The 26,863-nt window shown below is 43.1% G+C and overlaps 1 protein-coding gene across 12 annotated transcripts in view; it reads right to left on the bottom strand.

Annotated features, from left to right (window-relative positions):
- Window positions 1-26,863, bottom strand: part of huwe1 (HECT, UBA and WWE domain containing 1, E3 ubiquitin protein ligase) — a 40,959-nt gene that overhangs the window by 841 nt on the left and 13,255 nt on the right. For 4 of the 12 annotated variants that reach the window (XM_023337397.1, XM_023337418.1, XM_023337409.1 and 1 more), the window contains 62 exons: window positions 26,592-26,698; window positions 26,167-26,344; window positions 25,979-26,070; window positions 25,673-25,893; window positions 25,498-25,555; window positions 25,062-25,238; window positions 24,729-24,974; window positions 24,509-24,642; window positions 24,312-24,421; window positions 24,043-24,225; window positions 23,741-23,957; window positions 23,535-23,657; window positions 23,100-23,337; window positions 22,184-22,531; window positions 21,717-21,839; window positions 21,545-21,640; window positions 21,187-21,456; window positions 20,781-20,948; window positions 20,561-20,688; window positions 20,372-20,453; window positions 19,651-19,827; window positions 19,026-19,565; window positions 18,721-18,916; window positions 18,386-18,553; window positions 18,112-18,260; window positions 17,963-18,029; window positions 17,439-17,662; window positions 17,145-17,356; window positions 16,853-17,035; window positions 16,233-16,405; window positions 16,007-16,146; window positions 15,787-15,862; window positions 15,484-15,582; window positions 15,106-15,260; window positions 14,864-15,023; window positions 14,444-14,672; window positions 14,174-14,352; window positions 13,458-13,547; window positions 12,451-12,611; window positions 11,882-11,924; window positions 10,604-10,975; window positions 10,259-10,469; window positions 9,943-10,067; window positions 9,438-9,658; window positions 8,956-9,347; window positions 8,232-8,856; window positions 7,445-8,147; window positions 7,259-7,347; window positions 6,556-6,712; window positions 6,318-6,450; window positions 5,961-6,163; window positions 5,643-5,869; window positions 4,882-4,984; window positions 4,314-4,463; window positions 3,979-4,224; window positions 3,775-3,892; window positions 3,545-3,685; window positions 3,167-3,454; window positions 1,701-1,806; window positions 1,457-1,574; window positions 951-1,132; window positions 83-273 (listed from right to left, as the gene is read on the bottom strand). In XM_023337397.1, coding sequence (XP_023193165.1) covers window positions 83-273; window positions 951-1,132; window positions 1,457-1,574; window positions 1,701-1,806; window positions 3,167-3,454; window positions 3,545-3,685; window positions 3,775-3,892; window positions 3,979-4,224; window positions 4,314-4,463; window positions 4,882-4,984; window positions 5,643-5,869; window positions 5,961-6,163; window positions 6,318-6,450; window positions 6,556-6,712; window positions 7,259-7,347; window positions 7,445-8,147; window positions 8,232-8,856; window positions 8,956-9,347; window positions 9,438-9,658; window positions 9,943-10,067; window positions 10,259-10,469; window positions 10,604-10,975; window positions 11,882-11,924; window positions 12,451-12,611; window positions 13,458-13,547; window positions 14,174-14,352; window positions 14,444-14,672; window positions 14,864-15,023; window positions 15,106-15,260; window positions 15,484-15,582; window positions 15,787-15,862; window positions 16,007-16,146; window positions 16,233-16,405; window positions 16,853-17,035; window positions 17,145-17,356; window positions 17,439-17,662; window positions 17,963-18,029; window positions 18,112-18,260; window positions 18,386-18,553; window positions 18,721-18,916; window positions 19,026-19,565; window positions 19,651-19,827; window positions 20,372-20,453; window positions 20,561-20,688; window positions 20,781-20,948; window positions 21,187-21,456; window positions 21,545-21,640; window positions 21,717-21,839; window positions 22,184-22,531; window positions 23,100-23,337; window positions 23,535-23,657; window positions 23,741-23,957; window positions 24,043-24,225; window positions 24,312-24,421; window positions 24,509-24,642; window positions 24,729-24,974; window positions 25,062-25,238; window positions 25,498-25,555; window positions 25,673-25,893; window positions 25,979-26,070; window positions 26,167-26,344; window positions 26,592-26,698 — 11,821 coding nt within the window. The remainder of the gene's footprint in view (window positions 1-82; window positions 274-950; window positions 1,133-1,456; window positions 1,575-1,700; window positions 1,807-3,166; window positions 3,455-3,544; window positions 3,686-3,774; window positions 3,893-3,978; window positions 4,225-4,313; window positions 4,464-4,881; window positions 4,985-5,642; window positions 5,870-5,960; window positions 6,164-6,317; window positions 6,451-6,555; window positions 6,713-7,258; window positions 7,348-7,444; window positions 8,148-8,231; window positions 8,857-8,955; window positions 9,348-9,437; window positions 9,659-9,942; window positions 10,068-10,258; window positions 10,470-10,603; window positions 10,976-11,881; window positions 11,925-12,450; window positions 12,612-13,457; window positions 13,548-14,173; window positions 14,353-14,443; window positions 14,673-14,863; window positions 15,024-15,105; window positions 15,261-15,483; window positions 15,583-15,786; window positions 15,863-16,006; window positions 16,147-16,232; window positions 16,406-16,852; window positions 17,036-17,144; window positions 17,357-17,438; window positions 17,663-17,962; window positions 18,030-18,111; window positions 18,261-18,385; window positions 18,554-18,720; window positions 18,917-19,025; window positions 19,566-19,650; window positions 19,828-20,371; window positions 20,454-20,560; window positions 20,689-20,780; window positions 20,949-21,186; window positions 21,457-21,544; window positions 21,641-21,716; window positions 21,840-22,183; window positions 22,532-23,099; window positions 23,338-23,534; window positions 23,658-23,740; window positions 23,958-24,042; window positions 24,226-24,311; window positions 24,422-24,508; window positions 24,643-24,728; window positions 24,975-25,061; window positions 25,239-25,497; window positions 25,556-25,672; window positions 25,894-25,978; window positions 26,071-26,166; window positions 26,345-26,591; window positions 26,699-26,863) is intronic. The other 8 variants (XM_023337458.1, XM_023337447.1, XM_023337424.1 and 5 more) reach the window with 8 other exon arrangements.

The raw sequence follows: 26,863 nt of genomic DNA, 5'->3' as shown, positions 1-26,863 counted from the left end.
GGCACAGTCGAACAAAAACAAGTTAGTTTAGCTCCGTTTAGATGTTCAGAAGCGACGCGATACTGAGCCGCTTCTTGCTTACCAGGTGTGAGCAGATGGCAGACGGTCAGTTGATCGATCATCGCGGTGAATCTGGAACTTCTGGATGCCGTTCATGCCTTCTAGAGCAGCGAAACCCTGGAGGGGAACCTTGGATGTGCCGGTGACAAACTGCAAGAACTTGGCCCGGTCTGCCTGATCAAAGGACCGCAAGGCTCTCCAGAACCACTGGATCTGCCAAGAAAAGACAAGATAACAAAAAGTAAGTATTTTTGCTTAAGAAACACATTTTTTTTTAAATAAATAATGTTTTTGTAGAGCATTCTGAATTTTGTAGAAACTAATTTTCTACCTGCCTTTTTAAGTTTTAGTCAAATTTAAAAAGCTTTTGAGACTTTTTTTTTTTTGAAAGCTTTAATCTTGATTTGGAACCTATGTGAACTTTTAAAATGACACTTTAACAACTTATGTTTAACACTAGATAAAGTTAGAACCCTTTGATTCATTTCCTCAAATAAGTTAGAAATAGTGAAAGGTTGGTGGAGAGTTGGAAGGACAGAGGGCAAAGTTCAGGTCTTTAAGTTTGTTCACAACAAAAAGCAAAACCCGACTTCTTCAACCAGAACCAGAATAAACGTAATGAACGAACGCTTTCACAGTATTATGAGAGGAAAACAAATAAAAAGAATAATCAAGTAATTAGCAAGAGTAAATCTGAGACCTAACTAAATGTGATTAAAGAAACATTGTGGAAACTTGCATATTTAAGACTCCTCAAGGCCTAAAATTTGACTTTTTAAGGAGCTGCAAGATCCACAGTAAAAGAATCTTGTGTTTGGTATCACTTCCTCTCAATCCCAACTCGTTAAAACGTTTTGAAATTATTATGACTGTTTTTTACTGAACTTTACCTGAATAGAGCTGGACTGGTATTTATGATATTCAGTGTTGGCCTTCAGGTCATCGATGTCGATGGTAGGCAGGCCAGAGATGAGCAGCTCCAGCTCCTGTTCTGTGAAGATGGAGATCAGTCTCTTGGGGATAATCTCGTAGAACCCCTCAAGGAAGGCTGCCAGTTGTTTGCGGATTGCGCCTAAAAATAAAAATAAATACAATTATGGCCAAAACGAAAAACAGTCTGATAAAAAATGTGCTTGAAATCGTCATATTTTTTAATTTAAAGGCTTATGTAAGCGTAATACAGGTATAGAGGTCTTGTTCCAGCAGCACTCTGTCTGCTGAATATTTAAGAATAATTGCTGCCATCTAGTGGCTGTGTTTCTACATTACACCTTTAGTCAGCATGAGGAGATTTAATATAATACTAACTTTTCAAACAAGCACAAATCTCCACTGTTTACTCCTTAGTGTGACAAAGACCCTCATTGTTTGGGGACATAAATATTCAGAAGCTCACCAGTCATTTTCATCTGGCAGACCAGATGGACGTACTCCTTCTTATTTTCCTCTGTGACAAGAATGTTGGCGCCGTTCGGCTTGAGGTCTCTGACTTCACACACTCCAAACTCTTGGACCTAAAACCAGCAATAGTTGCAAAATACAACTTTTACACCTCAAATTATGTTGATTGTGTGGTCAAGTTCTATCTAGTGGGTTGTGATGAGAAATAAACCACAGATTGAAATATGACAGACACAGACCTCTGTGCTGAACGTCAGTTCATAGCCCAGTGTGGAGACGTCGTTCTCCAACAAGTACACCAAACCCTGGAAGAACGGGTAGTCCTCGCTCTCCATGTCCGTGTACCTGTAGAAACAAAAGATGAGTGCAAAACATTGAGAAACAAACAAACAAAAAAATATGGGGATGGGGTAGAGTAATTCTACTCTCCAGGTTCATGTGACATTTTTGTGTTTCTGTATAACTATGTGGGTTATACGTGAGCAAATTGTATTAAATTAGTCTTTATTTATTTTTATTTTTAACAGAGGAATCTGTGTCCCTTCCGTATTCCTGATCCCACTGAGTCTCAATCAAAATGCATCCGAGTCCACTAACCCTGCTGCATTCCAGTTACCTAGGAAGTTGGAGCTGCATTTGAGATCAGAAGAAACAGTGCTCCAGTTTTTCCTTACAGTCTGTGAAGCAGGGATTTCAACATGGCAACGGCCAAGTAGACATTCACAATACTTCTTACCGACATCATTTTAAGCTTTTGTTTCCATAAGCAAAAACCACTCAATTTATTCAGTTCAGAATTGCAAGGTCTACATATAATATTGGTTTTAGACACACTCTTATATACATGTCTTATGAAATAAACATATTTCCACCACATCTTATTACTGATGTGAGGAGTAGCCATATTGAAACACAAAGCCAGGCTAGGAAGTCATAACTGGGAGCAGTAGGAGTTGCTCCCACTTTTCCACTGGGAAATCTGACATAGGAGGGTATTCCATTAAATTTTTTTTTACTGGGAAGTCAGAATTTCCCAGTTCCAACTACAACTTGAATGCATCATTAAATAATACCTTCTCAAATAAACATCCAACTGTCATGAGAGGGATAGTAGGAAACATTCTTCTAACAAGATCTTTACGTAGTTAAACATTTACAAAACTGTCAATATTTAAAATTTAGGACTGAAGTTAATGATGGCAATCGTGGACATAAATAATTTAAAAGTACTTCTTGAGCCCAAGGAATGCAAGAAAAACTACAAACAACGTTGCACAAAAAATTGCCCTGACCCTTTTTGTGTTTTAAGATACTAAACAACAAAATCAAACTGTAAAACTGGCATCTTAGAGGTCAAAATGTAAACATTTGTCATATAGTGACGGCTGAGGGTAATAGTTGCTTCATAAAATGGCAGTGCACAAAGCTTTAAATCAGGGGTCTCAAACTACAGTCTTCGAGGGCTGCAGTCCTGCAACTTTTAGATGTGCCTTTGCTGCATCACACCTGAATAGAATAATTAGGTCATTAGCAAGGGTCTGGAGGACTTATCTACACAAGAAGGAGGTAATTAAGTCATTTCATTCCAGTGTTTTGTACCTGTGGCACATCTAAGAACTGTAGGACAGCGGCCCTCAAGGACTGGAGCTTTAAATAGAAGCATATGTAACAGAAGGTTCACTGTGAGTGCAGGAGGCTCAGGTACCTGACACTCTTGCCCAGGATGTGTTTGTAGAAGCTGCGAGTGAAGTAGCATTCCAGCAGCCGGTTGTCGTACACCGCCTTGGCCACAACGCGACCCACGAACTTGAAGTAGCTGAGGTGGTTGGGGTTGCAATGAGACGAGGGGTTTATGGTGTAGGTGACGCGGTCGCCAGGTGATGTGCGGAACAGGGCGTACATGGGGTTGAACATCTCCCGAGAAATTATCATGTACCACTCCCTGAGCAGGCCACCAGCATCCTGACCCTCCTCCCCTTCAAACACGATGTATCTGCAACAGAGCCAAGGTAGAACGTGGAAGTTCGGTAAAATGGTTCTGAATTACGGACATGAAGTGAAAACAGAAGCAATAACAGCTTACAGTCTGTTCTTCATGTCCTCAGGGCTCTTGCGGTGCAGTTCCCTGTAGGAGTCCTCAAACACATGATCGCGCCTCACATGAACAGCCATGTCCTCCTTTCTAAGGCCTTCATCCAGTCTTTCCAACTCCTGGCGGAAGTACCTTAAAGTGATGGAAAAAACCAATCGGATTTGATCAAATGTCCCTGGTGAACGTGGCACATGGTGACAGTGCGAAATTATTCCTCTTACTTTCTCTTAACGTCAAAGTCCAAAATCCGGATGTAGTCGACTAATACTGCAAAAGGTCCATCAGCCAGGTGAGTGGTCGACTGTCGCAGGATCTGATTAAGCACTGTGCGGTGAGTTTCTAAAAACACAATCAGTCCTGTTAGAAACTGAACAATGCACTGAAACAAAATTCCCTCTTTTTACTTCAATGTCCTTCAGTCTCACCAGCAAAGCGGAGAAATTTCTGGGTGTCTGGTGGGAGGTTGGAGGAGATGTGCATGGAGGACGGCTCTCTGGAAAAGAACGGGTCCAGGGACGAAGGGGTGGCAGGCGTGAGGGGGGCCGGGGACAGCGGCGGGGGCTCATCTTTAATATGGGACAGCTGGCTCTCCCGCGTGTCCCTAACAGGAGGCTTGCTCTCTCGTTCTGTGGCGTGAACCAGAAAGAAGGCCTCCACAGCTGGCTGGAGCACTGGAGAAACGGATCACCAGTCACTGCTGTGCATCGCCAAACCTGGCTCCTTCAAAATAACAGCATTTCTTAAACAGAACTCCACCTACCCAGCACAGCATGTTGGTCATGAGACTCCTCCAGCTCCTTCAGACACTCCCCTAGCATGTCCCACAGTTCATCCAGCAGCAGCTGCTCACTGAGCAGAGGGAGGTCTGGAAGTTTCTCCTCGCTCTCTGACTGAGTGTTTCCTTCTTCGTCTAAAAAGAAAAGGTCAAATATGGACTTCAGAAAGTTGTTCCCCATTGCGAGAAACACAACGAATGGCAATTTTGCATTTATACGGCTAAATATTAGTTCAGCAATTCACAAGAAAGCAACAATTCCAAGTATTTTCCCATTTATACATAAAGTGTAAAGCTTTAATTGTAAGGAAAATGTGCAGTTATTATATTTATAATAATCAAAATATATTTCTTATGTTTCAAACTCAAACACTTTTATAAATTTATAATTACAAATATATTTATAAGCATTTTAATAATGCCCAATGATACGCAATTTGCATACAATATCACAAACCATGTTACTAAGTCTACATACCATCACAGGAACAAGTTTCATTGAAATCTATTATAAACAGATGTAACATTTATGGCTATTTGTAGTAATTCATACCCAGAGGCGCAGCATCTTGCTCCAGAGGAGACGGCTGGTCAACATCCATTGGAGATTCGTCTCTTTGTGCTGACTGAGCTTCTGGCGCCGACTGAACGTCAGACTGAAGAAAACAGACGGACAATCAGCAACAGGAAAACATATAAAATATAGTTGTTTTCTTACACCGAAATGCAACTCTTATAAGGTTGCCATGCAAAATGACATTCCCATGGTCTACAGAAACAGAGTTTTGAGGGAAGAAGGTCAAGGAAAAAGCATTAAGCGACATCTGCCAGCAAACAGAAATGAGCAGTGAAGCAAGCAAAACATTCATGGTTAAACAACAGAACCCATCAATGCAAACGCACTGAAACACAAAGTACAAATTACAGGCACATCTGATTGACTGATGGGGCCGTCAACGTTCATCATGCCAGCAAAGATGATGTATCGGTGCATAAACCAACTGAGATGAAAGCAACTGGATGACAGCATACACAATTATGTTTGCAGATAAACAAAAAGGATCTGGAAGAAAATACTGTGATTTCACACAATTTTCATAAAACCTAAACCCAATAAAGCCAGCTTCTAATTAGATGTAGCAAAAAATGTATAATTAAGAGTCATTTTAAAGCATTTATCAACATAATGACAGTAGCGAGGATTGAACTACCACACAATGTATCTGGTGATTTTAGTTTTCTCAAAGGTTCTTCGGTTGTATAAAAGGCAATGTTAAGTAGGAATATGCCTGCTGTCAGTGCAGCCATGCTAACCGTGGCAGCAGCAGCCGTGCCAGTAGGGGGAGCAGCACCAGTGGGAGCATGGGGGGCAGCCACTGAGGATCCAGCAGCAGATGCAGAAGGGACGGCAGGTGGGGGGGCCTGTTGGAGCCGACGTGCACGCTGCCCCTCTCTCACCATCTGAATGATGGCGTCGGCCTCAGCCTCAAGCTGCCGCACTGCGGCCTGGATGCTGCTGGCTGAGCCCAGGCTGCTGGAGCCTGGCGTTTGAGCAGATGACAGGTTTTAGTTTACGTTTAGAAAATATTTCATATAGAGCTCGAAGGGATTGTAGCTGGAAAATCATCTTACCTAACCGGCCTGTCTGTTTGGCTTTCTTGTTGGCACGCCGTGTGTCCTCACGCAGCTGGATAATCACCTGCAGCACTCGTAGGAAAAACTTCTGTGTTGATGTTTTGGATGTTAGTGAGCTCATGCAGGGAAGCTGCAACTCGCGTCCCCCCAGAGTGCGCTTCTGTGCAGCCACAATCACCACACTCTCCGAACCATCGAACCTGTGTACCGACCAATAATAAAGTCTGTAACAAACAGTCAGCCATGTAGAGTAGTAACTGACAAAAATATGTTAAACGCTTGTTTATTACAACTTTAAAACTGCCTCTGTGCTCTAATGATGGTGAGCAACTCACACACTCATCACATGCTCACCTGCTGGTCATCTTCCCCTTTAATCTGGCAGATAAGGAGGTGTCCTCTGGAGGTGCGTCTGGGGAATGGGAGTCGGCTTGCGCCTGCCTCTGTTGCTCCAAGTTGTACTCTCTCAGCTCCGCCAGTAATGTGCCTGACACACACAAAAAAAAAAATCAAGGTTGCAAGCTTGAAAAGAAACGGGCGTTTAAATCAACAAGGAAATGATGAAACGTGTGAAGTACTTGTGAGTACTGACCAATCTGCTTGCATAGAGTGTATCCCAGGTGTCTGGCTCCAGTAAGGAGCAGTCTGAGCACCGTGTCTCTGGTGGAGCCGTCTCCTCTAGATAGCTGCAGCAAAATGTTAGCAGCGTCTTCTAGTCCCTCCTCTGAACATGAGTGAGATGTCAACACCTTGGAGAGACGGAGGAGAAACATTTTCAAATCATCAAAATTTTAAGTGATCAGGTAAGACTTATTGCAAGGACTTGGCATAAACTGCTATATTAAACCTTGGTTATGACAGACACTTCAAGTGAGAAAAGGAAGTAGTTGAATTGTTGTGTGCTTTTTGACAGCGTGATTAACATCTCTGTCATAAAGAAAGAGTGGGATGAGTTGGGCAGAAAACTGTTTCAAAAGACAAGATACAATAAATACTGTAAGAACTGCAAAAACATACAGTGAATGGCTAAACAATTATTTTAGGAGCCCAAATAGTCATTTCAGGGACAGCTTCAGGTTTTAAGATGATATTTTCAACCAATACAATAGGCTTATTATTGCTACTCTTAGGAGGTTCCAGAGTAATCTATGGCTTCAATGAATCTTTACTCTTTGCTTCCAGTCAGTAAACAAATATTCTGTCTCATAACATTTATCTTATTTTAAAGGGAACATTTTCCAAAAAAAAAAAAAAAGAAAGACAAAATCCAACAGGATTATGAGATCTCATCATACCTCCACAGATAGTTGAAGTTGTTTCTCTGTGAGTCCTGTAGAGGCCATCTTGTCGCTCTCTATACTCACAGCAGAGCTCCTCTGCTTTCCTATAAAAGGTTTCACACCAAAAGTCCATCAAATTAATTTCTGACTAAATGTGTTGCAGAGCCATGTGTGGATAAACTTGAGTACTTCATGGATTACCTGTAGAGGTTATTCCAGTGGATGGTGGTATAGAGATGGTGGTAGAAGAAGCCTGTGAGACGGTTATGCTCGTTCCTGAGGAAGTTCCCTGGGGTACGGCTCCTCCTGAGACAGCAGGCACCGTCACAGTGGGATGAGCAGAGCCCACCAACGCTGGAACCTGTGTCGTGATCGACAATGTGGACCCTGAGCTAACTATGTTCGAGTTGGCGGTCTGTGGGGTCGGGTGTGCAGCAGGCACCTCCGTTGCCTTGTTGTCAGGCAGGGCAATAGATATGAGGGAGAGAAGGCGCAGCAGCTTTTCGGTGAGCAAGGAGCTCCGCCTGATAACAGGATGCGACAGCATGTTCATCAGCTGGCCAAGAGGGGACGTCTCTAGGCTGAACTGCGCTCCGTCGGCCTCCGCGCCGCTGCCCAGGGGCACCGTCTTCATCGAGGCTTTTCCCTTGCGGCTGACGTTCATGTTGTCAAGCTTAACGAGCAGATCCCAGAAATCCGTGGAGATGCCTAAAGACTGAGGAGTCGCTATAGAGGAGCTCAGGGAGTTCAGAGTATTGGGGTTACTCTGAGACTGAGAGCCTGACCTGGAGCTACCAACTCCGCTTCCTCCCCCAGAAGAACCTGTGCAAAGGCGAGAATCCAGATCAGAGGAAGCTGCTGAAATGTCCTTACATCGCTGCTGGGTGAAGTGGCTTGGAAACACCTGCAGAAACACACAAGAATGAGGAAGTATTATAAACTAATATTTTATATCACGAACGATTGATTAAATGAATGGAAATCTAACCTTAGCTAGCTGGATTAGTGTATCCAGGACATGTCTGCAGACCACTGGAGCAGCCTGAGGGTGGATGTGAACCGTGGAACCTCCGCCTGCTGCACACGTGACTCCTGCAGTGCCGCCCGGTACTCCTAGTGCTCCGGATGCCGTAGAGCTGCCGGCTGAATGCCGGTCGCTGTGCTTCCTGCCAGACACCCGCTGGATTTGAAAAATGTTTGTCCGACAACCCAAAGCTGCATCCATAGAGACGGAGAGCCAAGAGAGCTGGCTGGAGCTCCGAGACTCCACCCTGTTCAGCAGCTCTAAGGAGGATGATGACGATGAGGTGGCTGGACCTTTTCCCCCGCAGCCGCCCTGGTTGCTCCTTTTTCCACGGGAATCCTCCAGACGTGCCGTCTCCAGGCAGACCTCACTCTCGCTGCTGCGCTGCAGGATGGACAGCAGGCTGCGGATGACCCACCCACGGGTCTGAGAGTGGTAGCAGAGGTTCCTGAGCACACGGTGCAGGCGGCTGGTGTTCAGCTTCGGTTCGTCCACAAACAGCAGAACCAGCAGACAGGACAACGCCTCGTGGTCCAGCAGCAATCGTCCGCGAAGACGCAACAAAGAATCTACGCTGGAACTGGATGGTCTGAAGAAGACAGAATAACCACGTGGTTTAGAAAGTATGAATATTTCTAAGGTATCTCATACTAAATCTTGCATTACAGAAAGCCAAATATTTCCAGACCTGTGGTTTGTTCCTCCCCCCATCTGAAACGGTCCTCCTCTCTGGACAGCCAGACGGGTGTACTGGACACCTCGGTTGCTTCCCAACCTGCTGGTGAAGGCAGGCGAGCGCAGGATGGCCGAAAGGGCTGAAGATGAGCTATGACCGAACAACCTCTCGTGCATTAGCTGTCTCTGACGCACCTCTTGCTCCCTACGCAAAGCGGCTGCCTCAGCAGCGATGTCTGGCGGCATGACAGCCAGCACACTGTCCTCCATGTCCTCAAGAACGCTCCGCCGGAGCTCCGAGGGCAGCGTCTGGATGAAAGTGACTGGATCCAGAGGAGTGTCTCCCTGTGGAGGCTGCTGCGCTAGCTCCCTTCGCTGCTGCTCAGCTCGCTGCTGGGCAAGAACCTAAGGCAAAAAAATAATTAAAATCAGACTCTTGGGTTGGTTGGAAAATTACATCTCCGAAGGTAAATTCTTGGTCTTCCATAATCTCACCTCTTCCTGAATAGCAGGCGGCAAAGCTGCCAGGAACTCAGGGCTGACCTCTGTAACCCCTGGACCTCCGAGCACAGGCGCATTAGAGGAGGGTAGAGTTGTGGCAGCAGGAGGACGGGAAGGAGGTCTGATGCCGAGCTGATTTTGAAGGACCTCTCGACGGATGTCTTCTGGAAGGGCCGCAAGGAAAGAAGGATCCACACCTTCTGGCAAATTGATTCCTGTAGAGAAAAAAACAACAACATGAAATGCAGTTGTGAAGACATCATAGACTCTAAATTTTTATATTATAATTTTTTTAAAAATTTTATGCAACTTATTGTAATGATAACATTAAGTGACTAAAAATCAATCTTGGTTTCACTGCAAACAATCTCAGCCTCGCAGAAACAAATAAGTGAAAAATTCTTTAATTATTATTTAGGGCCACTCGTTTGTGTACTGTTACAAATATTAGAAAACAGCCTTTTCTATTGGCGGCACTGAAGCACATTAAAATCTTTACCAGCTAGTGGATCCTCCTCATCATTGCTGGTGGATGGAAGAGGCTCTTCCTGGATGGTCTGGGATTGGCTGTCAGCACTGTCGCTCCGAGGCATCGTCTCTCCAGGAGATGAAACAGATGTGGAGCTGATAAAGCAACAGAAAATGGACATTGTTTAATGTTAATACCCAAAACAATATAAAATCAAACCCAAGTGATAAGCATAAAAGTTTAATTATAATCGTGTACTTGGTAAAAATGCAATTTAACAACAACAATGACAAAGAATGAGTCATACAGGCAATGTGTTTGATCTGAAATATACAATTTTCCGTACCCAGTCTCTGCATCTGTCTGCCGATCAGTCAGCCCACTCTCCCTGCTGCCAGATAACTCCTGGGACAGCTGGGTGGTCTGCGGAGGATTGGGAGCAGCTTCTTCCTGAGTAGCAGATGCAGGGCTGCTGGTGTCCATGGGGGATCCTTCCAACTGCGACACGCCAACCGCTACAGGCTCAGTGCTTTCTACAATATCCGGGCTTAGCGAGGCTGAGGAGAGAAAAGGGTGACCTATAACTTCCCTCTCTGGGTTTAGAACATGAAGAAAGGTTTCCAAAAACAAATGTATTTATGTGCCCTTGTTGTTGGCGACTGTGTAAATAATCTGTTTAAAGTTAGTCTACCTTCCCTGCCTTCATCCAATGCTCCTCCTTCACCACCTCCTCCTCCAACTCTCTCACCAGTTGTAGGAGCCGGGGACATTTCCATCTGAGACGCTTCTGCTTCGGTGTTTGGTCTCTGACTTTCTGACAGGGTGGGAAGTCCAGCCCCGGCCAGAGCAGCCAGTGAGCTGGCGTGCGTCTCAGCCAGGAGCAGGTCAGCAATTGGCTGGTGGACTTGCTGACTAATAGCTGTCTCCAGGGAGACCAGGGCCTGTTCGTGGGGAGCAGGGGTGGTGGGAGTGACCTCTCCAGACGGGGGAGCAGTGAGGAAGCCTTCTGAGACCCTGGGTGCATCCAGGCATGCCATTGGACCCTCCTGAGCCTGCTCACCCTCTGTGACATCCAGGTGGAGAGAGTGTTAAAACAGGTCTTCCTAGAGTTTTTTTACACATACTAAAATAAGCATTTAAATGCATCTACCACATCTAATGCTCATATTTCAATGCTTAGCGAAAACATTTTCATAAATAGGTACCATATAAAAACTGCAGCTGAAACTGCTCAGCAGTTGACTGCAAATCCACACAAGAGTACAATGAATATTTCCTAGAAGCCATCAGCCTCCACTGAGGAAGGAAGTAAGTTGTATAGTTATCTCCTGTATGGGTACACAATCCTGATCCCATCCAACAACACAACTTACTACCTCACCACAGCGCAGGCAGTTGCAGCAAAACATGCATGGACGACTTTGTAGTTTTTCACTGGTGTCCCTAGGAGTGATGAAAAACCTTATGTGGTGTTCTTCATAGAATATCAGGTTGAACTGATTTTATCAGAAAATAAAAATAATCATCCAGATCAACTTTGTAATTACTGAAAGTGACCCTTCTTCTCTAAGTGGAAGAGTGGATGAAAAACTATGTCTGAAAAATTCCTTTTATAGCACAACAGAAACTAAAGATCCCCTTATTATCACCCCCAATATCTGCATGCATGAAGAAAAAAATGTTTCACAAACATTGAAATGTAATAATTTCTGGCAAGAGCTTTACAAAAGGAGAAAGACAAAATATTTTTGCTCCAAATACACATGTCCAGATGATAAGGCGTGGCCATAAGAAAGACAGTAGACTGTATAGTTATCTCCCAGATCTGGTGTGATCCTAAAACTATACAAACTACTACCTCATCCCACAGCACGCACCAGAAGCTGGGTGCCTTCTTCTTGGTACCTTTCATTAAAACGTTTTTAAAAATAGCAAAAACAAAAGTGTTCCACATTACAAAACTCAGTACCTGCAGTGTTGTCCGCACCATTAACTGTCCCCAAACCAGAAACCTGGAGACAAAAAATGTCCAAAAGCGAAATGTTAGTTCTTCCAAACAAATGACTAAAATCCATATTTTAAATCAACTCATTATAAACCCTAGCATAAATCTATATCTTTAGAACCGTTTTGCAGCAAAAGGGCCATTTATCATTGCTATGTGCTGGTTGCATTTTCTTTCACATTTGGAATTTGAGCTGTTCCATATTACTTTCAAAGCAACCAGTAAAAATGCCTTGAAACTTTTTTTAATACCTCTGTCTAATATTTTAATATCTATGTCCTTAAACATAGATATTAAAAGAAATATTAGAAATATTAGATGATCACCACCAGAATGCTAAAGCTGCAACCCAGGCAGTTCTTGCATGGAGCAACTGCTGGAAAAAAACTAAAGAACAAACAGCTGAGAGGATGCTTTCTAGCCTCTCAGCTGATCTAAGGCTTCTGGAATGCGAAAACTGGTTTAATACGAGGCACTAAAAAATCCCCAAGAACAAATTCTTCAGCCACCAACATAATTATTTCTCTGCAAACCTGTAGGCTCTGATCCCTGACTTGCTCTGCCCCAGACGCCCTCCTCTCATTCTGTTTGGACTCCTCTTCCTCGGCCAGCTGCCTTCTTCTCTTCTCCCTGCGCTCTTCCAGTTCCTCATCTCTTAGACTCTCCAGATGCTGCAGGATAGGCACTTTCACCACTAAGCACACACACAAAAAAAGAAATTAGTTGGACTAGACACGAGGAAACAATTTTTTGTTGTTGCAGCTCAAAGGTGGTCAACACTATACAAATCTATATACTGAGCCACATTAGTTGTTTCATTTAGTTACTATAGGTCACAAAATGTTGTTCAAGCCAAAACTCTTTAAAAACAAACTTTCCCATAATGAATAGCAGGTAGTGGAAATCCCATAAGTTTTGATTCTGCCCCTTGCCCACCAAAAAACATTCAAAACTAATTTTATGTACATTAATTTTGTACATAAAATTAATGTACAAATTTAACTTAATGTCATTTCATATCTAGTATGGAAAATCTGGTAGCATTTAAAATTAAGATTGTTCAACAATTCAAGACTTTTTAAGACCTTGCAGAAAAACTGTATTATGAAGAAAAACTACTCTTTCACATCTGGTCTATTTAGTATAAACAAGAGGTCATGCACTTTGACTTTTAACTTTTATTCATTAACTACACAAATTTTAATGCAACTAATCGCATTTATTAGATTCTTTAAATCATACAAAAGCCTGGACGTTTGCATTTGTGTTTCTAGTATGCCTGTAAACATGATGCACTAACTATATCTTCAAACAGCAACAATGGACGACAAAACTGCTTCTCTTTGCCCAGGTAAATTTTTTTTTTTTTTTATTAAAACGCAATTCAGTTTGATTAATTAATCACAGACCTTGTAATTTACTCAAATTTTAATCAAGTCCCACTAACAAAACAGTTGTCAATAAACTAAGCCAAACAATGCTCTTATGTAAGTCTAACTATTAATTTATTGTTGTTGAAATATGTTTATTATTGGTTTACCTGCTACGCAGTCATGCATACTCTCAGCATCGAGCACTTTGCACTCATCTGTCCATCTAGTTAGGGCAGTGGGAATACTTGAGAGAGTACCTAGAGAGATAAAACACACATGATAGCACTTCATGCAATGGAAAATAAAACAAAAATATATTTCAAAATGACTTGTTTTGACTTATGTTTCAGAGAACCATCTAACTTTTGAAATAATTATTGACAATTAGGAACTGAAAAAAATTCAAAGTCAGGAAAATTTGCAACGTTCACAGATATTTAGTTCTGTGAATGCTTATTTAGTTAGTAATTGAAGCCTAAAAGACGAATAAAAGAGCATATACTCCCTTCACACTTGACAGAACTGTGGCTCATTTCCTAATCTGAAACCGTAATGATCGACAGGCGGTTATTTTTCTTTGTGCTTCAGGACAAACAGTTTTAAATCTTCCAGTATGACTCTCTCTTCACTGATTGATATAAGCAGACAACTTTTTTTCCAAAGTTAACACAAAATACAAGCTGTAGATGAGTTTGAACTGAGATGCCTAAATCATAATGTTGTTGGGGAAAATAAAATAGTCAAATTAAATACTTAGCTAGCTAGCAGAACCTTTTTGCTTTAACTTTGTACCTAGGTAAATTGTGGGGAAACTGCCTTGTTCCTGGAAAAGGTTCCCACAGTCAAAAAGTGATTTTAGATTTGACTTCATTGTAATGTTTACCTGCTTGTCCCCCTGTACTGCTTTGTTCGTGGAAGAAATCATCCAGCAATTCATCATCGGAACGAGCAATGATGTGGACATCCTCGTTTCCAACCAAAAGACGGGCCCGGCCACGGGACTGCAGAGGCAGAGAGCTGGACAGCTGTAGAATGTCTGCTGCTGCACTGGGGCCCAACAGTCTGAAACAGAACAAGAGGGAATAAAATATTCTAATTACTACCAGAAGAAAATAAGCTGAAGCAAGCCTTCACAGAAGCATCGTCATTTTACCTCTGCAAAATGAGTGGAGGATTGGGCTGGCGGTTATGTGGGTAGTGGACATGGATGGTGTGTCCACTATTGGCAGTGAGCTGACGAAGCGTTCGCTGGCTGCGACCCATGCCCTGTGCCAGGCGGCTGCTAGAGCCGGCCACGCCTAGAGTGAGGGAACTGTGATCAGCGTGGCGCACCATAAGAGGGTGGGAGCTGGGGATGTTTCCTGGGGAGGAAGGGATGTCAGCTGGAGGAGGAGCAGAAGACATGGTAAGCATTAGGTCAAAGCACTGGCAAAATCTCTTAAAATGTTGAGGGGAAAAAGAAGAAAACAATTGAACATTTTGTTTTGATGATTGAAAAAATTATTTGGACATTAAGGGACAAATAGAAAAATAAAAAAATGGACTGTTTTAATAAGTAATCATTTCTACCCACCATTGTTGGAAAACATGTTGTCAAACTCTATGATGAGGTCATCATCCCTGTCGAAGCGTTCAAAGCGGATGTGTGGTGCAGCGTTGATGTCAGGGAAATCTTCATCCAGCTCCATCTCTGACCCTTCATCGTCATCATCCTCATCTCCTTCTTCGTCATCCTTAAAGAGACAGCAGCAGTAATGAGCATGGGCAACAACCATCATTAGATTCTTGAACAAACCTTCCTGTATTTATCCAAACCTGGTCCTCCTCCTCTTCTTCCTCCTCCTCTTCTTCCTCATCCTGACTGTCTTCATCATCATTGCTGCCACTTGAGTCCTCCTCCTGTGTATGCTCCTCATCCTCTGGTTCAAGAATGTTCATCGAGTCTAGTGAGGAAGTTACACACAAAGTTCCTGTATCAATAAAAGCAGCCACAGTAAGCAGGGTGTTAATCTTTCTGATAATCGTCATGTTTTTCAGGGCCAAACTTGGAAACAAATGGGATGCTTTTTTAATGTAAATAAACTAAATAAGAAGAGAAAATGTTTTCATACTGTGTACTTAGCTTCCCTAGTTGACAAATGAAAATGAAATATGAAAAATGACAATCAGCTGTCTGATCTGTCCTCAACATACCTTCACGGTTAGCCTGAAGAGTGGATGCCTGGCTAATGTTGGATGGGACTTCATCCATCAACACATCCTCCTGTGATTCATCCCCACCGCTACGTCCAACTATTTGGAATTAAAGACAATAGGAGTTGTAGACTTTGGGTCAACAAAAGCATTACCAATAAAAAAATATTAAAAAATCACCATGTCTAAGCAGTTTATTTTGCCCTTCATCAGTCTCACTGGGGTATTGAGATACTCTACATTATCATAGTATAAGCTACATTAAATGTCACAATCCCACTTAATGTATTTTGATTGATTTACCTATAATTGTACTATTTGCAGTACCAACATCTCTCTCCAATAACTCATCAATAAGGTCCACCAACTCATTTTCAACCTACAAGAAGAAAAACACGATTAAGTCACGGGGCAAAAGAAATCGTCAGGACAACATCTCTGAAGTAGTGTTAATTTTTTAAAAAGATTCTTAATCATAGATGAAACCCTCAAAATATTTACACGAGATGGAATCATATTTTACCTGCATAGCTTGTGTGCTGAGAACCTCTGGCTGTCCAGCGATGACCACCGTGTCTCCTTCTGCTTCTCCATCCATGAGGTCAGTGTCCGCCCCCTGAACCCTGTGGCTGTCGTCCACTGGCTCCGTTTCTCCCGACTCTCCTGGATCAGATTTTACGTATGAACATCAAGGAAGTGTGTGGTGATCAGTGGAGTTGGAAAGAACCTCATCAGTTTCTGGTAGGTACCTTGATCCTGTGTGTTGCTGTTGCTATCCCTGGCAGTGCCCACCGTTTCATGTTCCGTCTTGGTCTTGCTGGAGGCGCCTTTGCCTCCAAAAAGGCTGCTGGGTTGGTTAACAATGCGCGACAGAGTCTCCAGAGGCTTCAGTGCTGCATTCACTGTGTTGGCCATGTTGGGACTAAGGCAAAGAAAACAGATTTGAGCAAACCTCTCTCAAATAATAATCCAATCTAAATTTAGTTTAGCCACTATATTTCACAAGACAGACACAAGTACAAATTAACCAGATTAAAACCCCTTAAAAAGGAGGCTTAGTTCAAGGAGCCAGATATGGGTATGACACAAAGTAACATTTCTTTGCTATAAAATGACGCTATGCCTGGAAAACTTAGAATACACAAATTTTAGGACTGCACAAATGCTATCCTACACAGAAACAAAGTAGCAAATTGACATTTAAGTAATATGGTGAGGCTGGGTTTTGCAAGACGAACCAGAAGGACAACAAAAGGACATTTTAATTAGTAACTAAAAGAATTCAAATCTACTAGCTGAATTTATGTAACTAACTTCCATTTAATTTGAACTCTGTAATAAAAAAAAAAAAAATAGGTTAATGGTTTACCTGGACAAATCTAGACTGTGAGGCACACGTGCCAAGTCATTGACCAGTCCTTTCTTAAGAAAGAGCCTGATGATATTGTTCATGCCATTATGTTGAGTCTTGGCGGCTGCTGTACTGTAGAAAGTCGATGTAGAAGGACAGGACTCCATGATGGTGCTGATAATGCACATCACTGCCTGAAGCCTGAGAAAACAAGTCAGGACAACATTAAGTTTGAAAAGATCCAACGCATAACTGATCAACGACTATAATGTTGTACTCGTTGTGTATAAAGTACATTAAACTTATTTACCTGGCATGTTTTTCAGCACCTTCTGTCATTGCTAGGGCTCGACTAAGTGCAGCTTTTACTTCATTCACCAGAGCGACCTGGGCATCTGTGCCCGTGCCGGCCGCTGCTAAGCTGGCCAGAAAGAGACGTGCCAATGCCGGAGTGTCCTTGTCCTCCGAATTCTGTGTGTGAGGCAGCAAGTGGTCGAGCACAAAGGCTAGAACACTGCAATCCTGTTAGGTTACAAAACCAAGAAAATAAGTCAGCAGCAAAAGACTTCTTAAAAGGTTGATGAAATCTTCCGTAGGTACTCGCCTCCTTTATAAGCTCAGATTGTCCAGCGGTATAGGAATAGGAGGCGATTAAAGTGGCGATGCCCACATAGGAGCGGACCAGTTCAGCTAGCAGCCTCAAGATGGTGGAAGTAGGCATGAGAGGCTTGCTTGCCTTCACTTTAGCAGCTTTGCTCTCGTCAGAGCTGGCACCCTTCTCACCTTCCTGTTCCTTCTTTTCCTCCCGCATCTCTTCTGGTGTGGAGGCTGGTGAAGTTACAGAGAGATTTATTAGATAAGAGATAAAATGTAACAAATATATTTAAAAACATGAAATCTCAACAACGCTCACAAAAAAGCTAAAATTGATGGCAGACTGATTAGAGACAAAACAAAGTGTGATTCATTTTATTTCCCTATATAAATACAGGTCTGAGCTTTTTAAAGATTTATTCAGATGCTCCCTGCTGCCATGTTATGTATTTCAACTCTGCGTGCTGATCAGCTAGCCTTCACATCTTTCTAAGAGTAAGTGGGGAAACAAATTATTGAAAGAAGAAAAATTACCTTCACCTTGTGGGGTTCCAGACTGGGATGACTCAGCCGGACCACCGTCGGCAGCAAAGACTTGCGCCTGAAAGAAAAAGATGAAGAGCTTTTAATGGCAAAAGTCAATAGTAATGTCCAAACCATACAGGTTTTTCCATGAGCCCTACGTTGATATGGAAAGCCGACTGAGAGTCAAAGTCGCTCCCCTGCCGGGTGAGGCGGTACTGCTGGTAAACATCATCACCAACATCCTGCAATATCTGGCAGAGGTCTTGAGTGCTCTGTGCAGCTGCAGCTCGTTCCTCTGGCCGCTCGGCTGTAACACACACACACACACACAGATGGGCTGCTTCATAAAAGAATACACAAATAGCTGAGCGTAATTCGCCAACGATGCATATCAGACTCTCCAAATCAACGGCTGTCAGGAAAAAGTCTTACATTCTTCAGGAGCATGGTAGGCAGCCAGGGCGTTGAGCATGTCATAGATGACCTCCTTGATGGTATCAGGGATAGGGGGCAAAGGAGACAGCTTCAGGGGCGTGGTCTTCACTAGTTGCACAGCGTTCGGTCCCTTAATTCGAAGATTCTCAAATTCATCATCAGATGCTGTGCAAAGAAGAAATGCATTTTAAATGTGCAATAAAGATTAATATTCGTCATACATAAAACATGGAGTGCTAAATGAATTCAGATTTAGTAGCACTCATAAGTATTTTCCTTCCATATAAACTGAGATCTGTTCACTCAATGGATGGCTGCGTTTGCTGACTTACTGGTCCCAGCTCCGCGGGGTGCAGGAAGTGCAATGCGGATGCAGTTACTGGCTGTTTCAATAAAGCATTCCGGGTTGCGACAGGCAGCAGGCCCAAGGACCCGGAGGATGTAATTGATTTCTCTGGAACCGAGACTGCCGGATACCACACCTGAGGTGGTGCTACCTGCGCCGCTGGTCACAGCCGACCTCACCACCTAAAAGATTAGAAATATTGTGTGAAAGGTGTTTTTTTGCATAAAAAAATTTCAATTTCTGCCAGTATTCTCATTTTCCATAAGAATTACATTGATGAGCAAAACTTACCTTTTCCATGGTGTGCCGCAGAGTGGCCGGATCTTCTATGATGTGCCTGAACAGCAGAGTCACCAGCGGCGTGAAGCCGTTGAAGCCAGAACTCTGGGTCAGCCCCAGAATCATCCGCGTGCTCTTCAGCTCGGCAAACATCATTGCATAGTGGTGGTTACGAGTAAGGCGCAAACAGAGACGCAGAGTAGCGTGAAGGGTGTCAGGGTCAACGGGAACGCTGATCATGCTCACACATGCCCGGATAAGAACCGTGGTCATGTCGTCAGACAGGCCCTTCACAACGATGTCGGATCCCTGAGCGTAGTCGGACACCAGAGAAGAGGACATCTCTTTCAGCTGGCCGGAGTCGTCTTTAGGAGCGCTCATCTCCACAGCTGCTCCCGAGTCCACATTGGTCTGGCTTTCTTCCACTTTGGCTTTGTCTCCCTCCTCTCTGTCAGAGTCTGTAACATTACCAGCCTTGGGAGGCTTGGTTATGCGAGGCACTTTCTGGACAGTCAACATCACCGGCCTTCTGTTGCCAGTCTCTTCATTTACCTGCCCAATAAAGAGTGTTTTCGGTCAGATAAAAGGGGCCAATCAACCAAAAGCTTTACAGAAAGAGTAATACAAATGCACACACCTGTACCATAGTGTTAAACTGCACAGTGTATCTCCGTCGTCCAGCTGTGAAGCGGACACTGCTCTCCCCAGCCCTCCATGCAGAGTCAATGGTGCTGTTGTTGGAAGCGCTGTAACTGCACCAACGCCCTGAGCGATCATCAAACCATCGCCAGTTATTTCCATTAGGCTGCAGATACTGAAAAAGTGGAAAGAAAATCAACCATCATGTTTCAGAAGGACGGCACACTGACATAAACCTTAATACTGACACACAAAGTTTTTGTTGTTTTTTGTTCACACTGATTCGGTAAAGGCAATTGTGAAATCCTTGATTGTGTAGATCACAACATAGTCAGATCAAAGCATTTTCATTAAAAAAAAAAAAAAAAAAAAAGGAGTCACCATATGACATTCAGATTTTCTGAGAAACTATTTGGGTTTTTAATCGATGTAAGCCATTATCAATATTAGAGAAATTGAAAAATATCACTGCCTTTACGTTTATAAATGAGTATGTATTAAATAACATGGGTAAATAAACCTTTAATAATGACGATCTAATTTACTAAAATGTAAAATGTTTAGTTTGCACCCAGAAGGTTATTCTGTAAAAGCCTTTATTTTTCCCCCAAATAAAACCAGGAAACCAAAGCATCTACACATTGGACAAAATCCTATGAGCATCCAAATAAGTGCAATAAGTGCAACATTATTGTTGCATTATGAACAAGGTTTTTTACCTTGTTCATTTGTTCCCTTCGTTTTGAAGAGACTGCCATCTTCTCATAAAAGTCAATAAGCAGCAGCACTGGTGTGATCCATCTGAAAAGATATTTTTATCAATTATGAAAGGGTTTTTAAACATGCTAAAGATTTCAATAAAATCTAGTCTAACATTTTTATGAAGATCAATTTTTTTAAAAACTCACTTAGGTGTCTGGATGTCTTTGTGCTCTTTAGCTGCTTGAAGACAGGGCTGCACAACCTCGAGGAGCTTAATCAGCAACTCAAGAATGCCGCTTTTTTCCACCACTCTTGCACCCAGGAGTTTTAGTTCCTGAAATAAAGAAGATAAAGCAATACATTAGCCAGAAATAAATCAATAACTAAATTAAAATGTGACCCTTGATAACATTTGATGGCTAAAACCTTCAATTCTGGCACCTCAAAGAGCAACGTAAGCAGCAGGATTCGTGTTGCCAGCTTCGAGGCCTGGGGGAGTGTTGCCATCTGCCGGGTCCACTCAGACACGGTCTTTGTGTCGCTGGTAGTCAGAGGCTCAGCAGCCTTGATTAGCACATCTGCAGCCTCCCACACCTACATTTACACAGTCAGATCAGTACTGACGTACATACTTGTTTTATCAAGATCAGAACTAAATATATCAAGCTGTTTGAACCATAATATAAAGTATTCTTTAAGTTCATGATAGATTATGTTTTCACTAAATGCATTTATGCTGAAGATGGAGAGAACAGATTGTTCCATTCAGAAAAACATATGTGCCCTTTACTGCACAGCTTTCTGTAATTTTAATGGCTGCTGACCAACTGACCTGGTCAACAACTTGGCCCAGGATGAGGTCTCTGTACTCTGGTCCGCTCCTCTTGATGGCCGTCATCAGGAGGTCACAGAGTCGGTAAACTGTGTCAGGCAACTCATCCAAAAGATGGAAGCAGCCAGGAAGCATGGAGTCCGTGAAGGAGTGCAGCTCCTGTGGGTCCAGAGGCTCTGCTTCCATGAAGCGCTCTAAGCAGCGTGCCTCCTCTTCCTCTGCACGCTCCCTCGCTCTCCTGTCCTCCTCCTCACGCCTCCTTGCTGCTTCCTGAAACGAGCACCACTCATTCAAAAAATGTTTGAGACCACACCAATGATTCTGGATCCTCTTGGGAGAAGAAAAAAAACAGACAAACCTCAGGAGAGTCAGAACGCTGCTCCATGCTGACCTCTTGCCCAAGCGACATGGCGATAGCCCTCATCATCTGGTCCTCCTCAGACATAGTCAAGTCCTGACAAAATAAAGCCACGTCAGATAATCTAATTAAGGAAAAACACATTTCTATGTGCCTGGATGTGATGTCTTACCCTTACTGCTCCACCGAGAAGGGGAGGAGGATGTGTCAGAAGATACTCAGTGGCCTGTTCCATAGTGCTAGTGTTGAGTAGGGCCTCCATGGCATGCTCTCTTGAAAATCCCATGTCCATGAGCTAAAACCCAACACAACTGTGTTTATTCTCCACTTCAGCACAGAAATAAAGTCATAAGCAATACAAATTTCATAACAATATGAAGAAAAAAATATAAAGTGTGTCAAATGTTTTAAAAAGCAGTGGACATATGAAGAATAATGGAGTTAATATAGCTTATTTTTGAAGTGAGACTACTGCAAACTATGCACATCAACTTTAAGAAAGAAAGTCTGAATTCATCAATCTGCTACAAACTCTCCTGACTGAATCAAAACTATGTCACCAATATGTGGTTGACTCGTATCCAACAAAAACTAAATAAGAAATGGCACAAAGCTTCAGTCAAAATGCAAAAACAGTACCTGAGTAAGTTGAGCCTGATTGACTTGAGGCTCATGTCGAGGAGTGGAAATGGTAGAATCGTCAGCTGATCCTACAGCTGGCACTCCAGAGGGAGTTCCACTTGCTGCTGATGTTTCGGCACTGGTCGATGATCCTCCTGGGGGTCCGCTGGGCGCCAAAGAACTACTGGACGTTCCTTCTTCATCTGGGCGAGTCGTGCCCTCTCTCTCCTTGGCCAGACGCTCCTGGATAACAGGCTCTCCTCTCAGTATGTGGCAGAGGATGGCCAGCATAGATTCAGCCATCCTGCCTCCATACACCTTTAGTGGCTTCCTGTTCCACAGACTGCGGATGCAGCTGAATGCAGCCTGAGGGAGAAAAAAAAACAAAGACTTGGTTCCTGGTATTAAAGAATAACAAGCTACTTAAGGAATAAGAAACTCAATTCAAACTCTCTAGGCTTTCTCCAGTTTGGGCCTTAGACCCAAATAAAACTTAACTGCCCTTAAAACATGTTGTTAATATTAGAGCAAACTGTTCTGCACCCAGTATTTTAGGTCTTTTGTTCTAAAATTTAAACAAGAAAAATAAAATTAACAGTCCTTTATCAGAGGTACATCTTCTCCCACTGCAAGTTCAGATTTAAGGGTCCTATTTCAAAAAAAAGGAAATCGATACCTAAAATTAGAATTGAAAAGCTGCCTGTGTTTTTATTACAGTCCCAGTGCACCTGTCCATTAGGTGAAAAACGTAAAAAAAGAAAAACATTTTATCTGCTCAAGAATATGGATTTCTACAAGGCAAGATAAAAAAACAACAACCTTACAGTTCCTGATTTGACTCATTATTTTGAGGGATGAATCATGTATTAAATTATTGATGCCACTAAATATCAACTAGAAAAACTCAAAATGTCAGTCCTACTCATATACTGACCTTTTGGGTGACTATTAGGAAGCGCAGCGCACTGAACTGGGGCATGGTGGGAGTGATCCCTGGCATTTTAGCAGGCAGGGAGTGAGGCGAGTCCAACACAGTACTTGGATTAACCATTTTCTCCACCAGCATTAACCAGGCATCCAGGAACTCCCCCGTCCCATCTGGGAGATCTGCATGTTCCAGCCCCTCGGCCACAGGCACTTTCCCACCCATTGACAGGGCCCAGTTAAACGTACTGCAAATAGGAGGGGATTTAATTACAAAAAAATAAGAAAAAACGTCTAAAAGTATTCTTAGAATCACAACTTTGGAAATTCAGATCAGTTTTTTTTGTAACTATACAAAAAATGCCATAACAGACCGCATGTTACATTATCATCCAAATAAAGTCAATATTGAGCTAAACATGTCACAACATTTGGCAGAACTTACTCAAATAAAGCATCATGTCCTCCAGAGCAAAAGAATTTTTGCAGCATGAGATGGTAGGGGTATTTCCTTTCATCAAACAGCATGGGAGATGTGAAGCCCACTGAGCAGATGAAGAAGGTCAGCCTGCCGAGACAAACAGAGTTACAATCTCTAAATCTCTAAGGTGCAAAGTAATACTGGAAACAGCAGCAGTAGTTTCTTCCTACCTGAACCGTGGTGTGGGTGTGTACGGAGGGGGCTGCCAGCTCAGACCTTTGGTGAGAAGTTTGGTGAGGGCAGAGGCCGTTGCCCGAGCAGCAGGCGTAGGAGTGGTGCCTGTGCTTGTGGCGTGGTGGGAGCGGCGCTGACGCACCGGGGAGCCTACGCACAGTTTTACCAAAAGGCCAAAGAGTTCAGCCAGAGCCCTGCCTAACCTGGATGATGCTGCAAGAACAAGAAGTTAGACGATTATAGCAGCATTAAAAAAAACGCTTTATAAACCTTATTTGTGTTTTAGCAGTTTACCTACCAGACAGCAAAGGTTTGATTTGTTTGATGCGAGTGGCCATGGCTGGGGTAAGTTTGGACTTTGATTTAGGATCTGATGCAGAGGGTTCGTCAGTCTCCATAGGAGCCAAGGTGTCCCCATCTAGACACATGCCTTCCAGTAGACCACCAGCCGCTGAATCCACAGACACAGCGTCGGTTTCTGCTGAAACGGAATAAAAAAACTCTTAGGTTAATAGGAGCATTCAGATAAATGACTGTAGTTAAAAACTAAGTTAAGGGTGACATTACCAGTTCTCCTGGATCCAGACGCTGCTGTTGCTGAAGTGCCAGATGGCTTCTCCTCTTTGGGTACCAGTTTCTGCATGTCCGCCTGGCCGAATTCACATCCCGGGGGCAGACTGTTGGGGCAGACACACAATAATTGAGGATATAAACACAGCCAGGTGTAAGCGTAAAACAGAAAGCTTAAAGAATGTGGCACTAACCTGTTCGGAGTGCAAAGGGACAGCAGCACGGTACTTTCCCAAACCAAAGAGCAGTAGAGCTGGCTCAGCTTGTTCAGGACACTTAACCCCAGCTGGGAGCCCCACTGGTTTACTGAGATTGCTCTGATTTCACTCTGTGAGAGAACAAAAACACTCACACTCAAATCCAACATTCCAGAAATCCACCTTTCACCCCAAACAATATCCAATCAAAAAGTACCTGTCCGACTCGGCATGTGTGGACAAACATAAGGATGTAGGCGTGAGCTGCAGTTAGGGCGTGCAAGAGGGGTGTCGCACGCGCTGACAGTGTGGCATCGGTAACATGGCCTGCGTTGGCCAGCTCTCTGAGAAGCACCGACCCACCGGGCATCTCTATTGGACGATGCAGTGGCTCCAGAGATGTTAAAATACTGTCCAGTTGGCACAGGCCCTCCTGGAGGACTTTGGGCTCATGTGAGAGAGTCTAGGGATAAGGAAGAGACAAAAATGTATGTTTTCAATCCTAAGACACATCTGGAAAAAATGCATCACAATCTGTTTGCCAGCTCACCAATATTGACTTGCAGACACCAGCCACAGCTTGGCAGGCTGCAGAGGTGGGGAAATCGATGGGCAAGTTGGGGAGGCCCAAAATAGAGACCAAAGGTAACAATCCCTTCTGGTTGACAAACTCTTGACAATGGTCGTCTGTGGTATTGTTGCTCAGTATGGATTCCACAAACTTCATCTAAAAAAAAAAAAATCAAACATGCATAGCAAAGTGATGCACTTACAAAGGCAAATGAACATGTTTCAAATGAAAATGCCTTTGACATTTGTGACAATATCTTTTAAAATTGTCTACTGGACAATTTTATTCAGTTGAAAAGATGAACCATTAGAAGAAATACTTTCAAACATTGTTATATATGCAGTTTAACACATTTTAACTATTGCTTAAATCTTCTAGCAAAAATAAACTACATAACAGTCAGAGAAATACTCACCACATTAAGAATATAGTCCATCAGAGGAATTGGTATCCGTTCCTCTGTCCCTACAACCCTGCAAAAAGAGTCATATCATTAAAATTTCAGCCCTATGGCATTCAGTAAAATAAATGGACACAAACATATTTAAAGAGTCATTTTGTTCTATTGTGTTATGAACTCAGAGTCATACAGTTCAAGTGGCACTGACTGTCTGTTGCTCTCTGGCTCCCCCTGCTGTTGGCTGAACGTGTGGAGGGCCTCTTCTTCCTCCTCATCTTCGCTTGAAGCTTCTTCAGCAGCATGACTGGAGCGCGCAGGTGGCACTGCCACGGTGCCATCTGCTTTTTGGATAGATGGTTTCTGACAGATGTACTCTGGGGCTCGACCCAAGTTGCAGATCTCCTCCAGCAACTGCAGAGGTAATTCAGCTTCAATACTCTTGCAGAATTTGATTTGGTCACACTTAAGAATGATTTTAGATAAAAAGCATATCTACCTTTATGATGGCAGTAGTTGCATCTGTTTTTAAAGTGGGCTGGTGCCTCATGAGCTCATCCACAGCACTGCCCAAATTAGATGCAGTGTCACCTAAAGCAAAAAACACAAACAAATAAAAGTAGCATGTTATGTATTCAAATATTTTCAGAGAGAGTATGTGAGAAACGGCACAGTCAGGAAACTCACCCAAAGGGTCAGAGCTACGTCGCCTCCGCATGGCAGGCAGGTAGTCCGGGGACAAAAGCACTTTGAAGAGGCGCTCAAAAGGCTGGCACTGAACAAAAGAGTGCAGACCTCTGGCATTCAGGCAGAGAGCGCTGAACACATTAGGGAGAGAACCCAGCACCTCACGGGTAGCAGGAACCTGAGTAAACAGAATGATACATTTACCTTTAGCGTTTTATTTTCACATGAAGCAAATTTTAATTATTCCCTTTGTTTTTATGTTCATAACCCACAAAACGTAGCCACCGTTTCCAACAAATCTAGTTTTCATTGATATCTACAGCAAATAAAGCAGTTCAGCCAGAACTGCAATACTGACAGCTGGATAAAAATATATCAGAATCCATCAGGGAAAAGGTCCTGGAACCCAAATGTTGGAAACTCACATCTTTGATAAGAAGGGCATGCAGCATGACATCAGTGAGACCATTATCCTGCAGGGAGGAGAGCAGGGATGGCTCCTGGAACACAAAAACCGTCACCACCTCTGTCGCTAAGGGCACAAGGTGGAAGCGAAAAAAAATTACAATCCAGGACAGCAACAAAAACCGAAACGTATTGAAATGAGTGACAATTTAATGTTACCTTGCTAAAACATCTAAATATAAAATGCACCTAAATCCAAGTAAGCTTACACAATTGAAGGGCTACTGTGTAC

The sequence above is a fragment of the Xiphophorus maculatus genome, chromosome 1 (genome assembly GCF_002775205.1).
Source record: "Xiphophorus maculatus strain JP 163 A chromosome 1, X_maculatus-5.0-male, whole genome shotgun sequence".
Classification (NCBI taxonomy): domain Eukaryota; kingdom Metazoa; phylum Chordata; class Actinopteri; order Cyprinodontiformes; family Poeciliidae; genus Xiphophorus; species Xiphophorus maculatus.
Note: the sequence above shows the minus strand (reverse complement) of the source record. Positions and strands in the feature narration are given on the sequence as shown.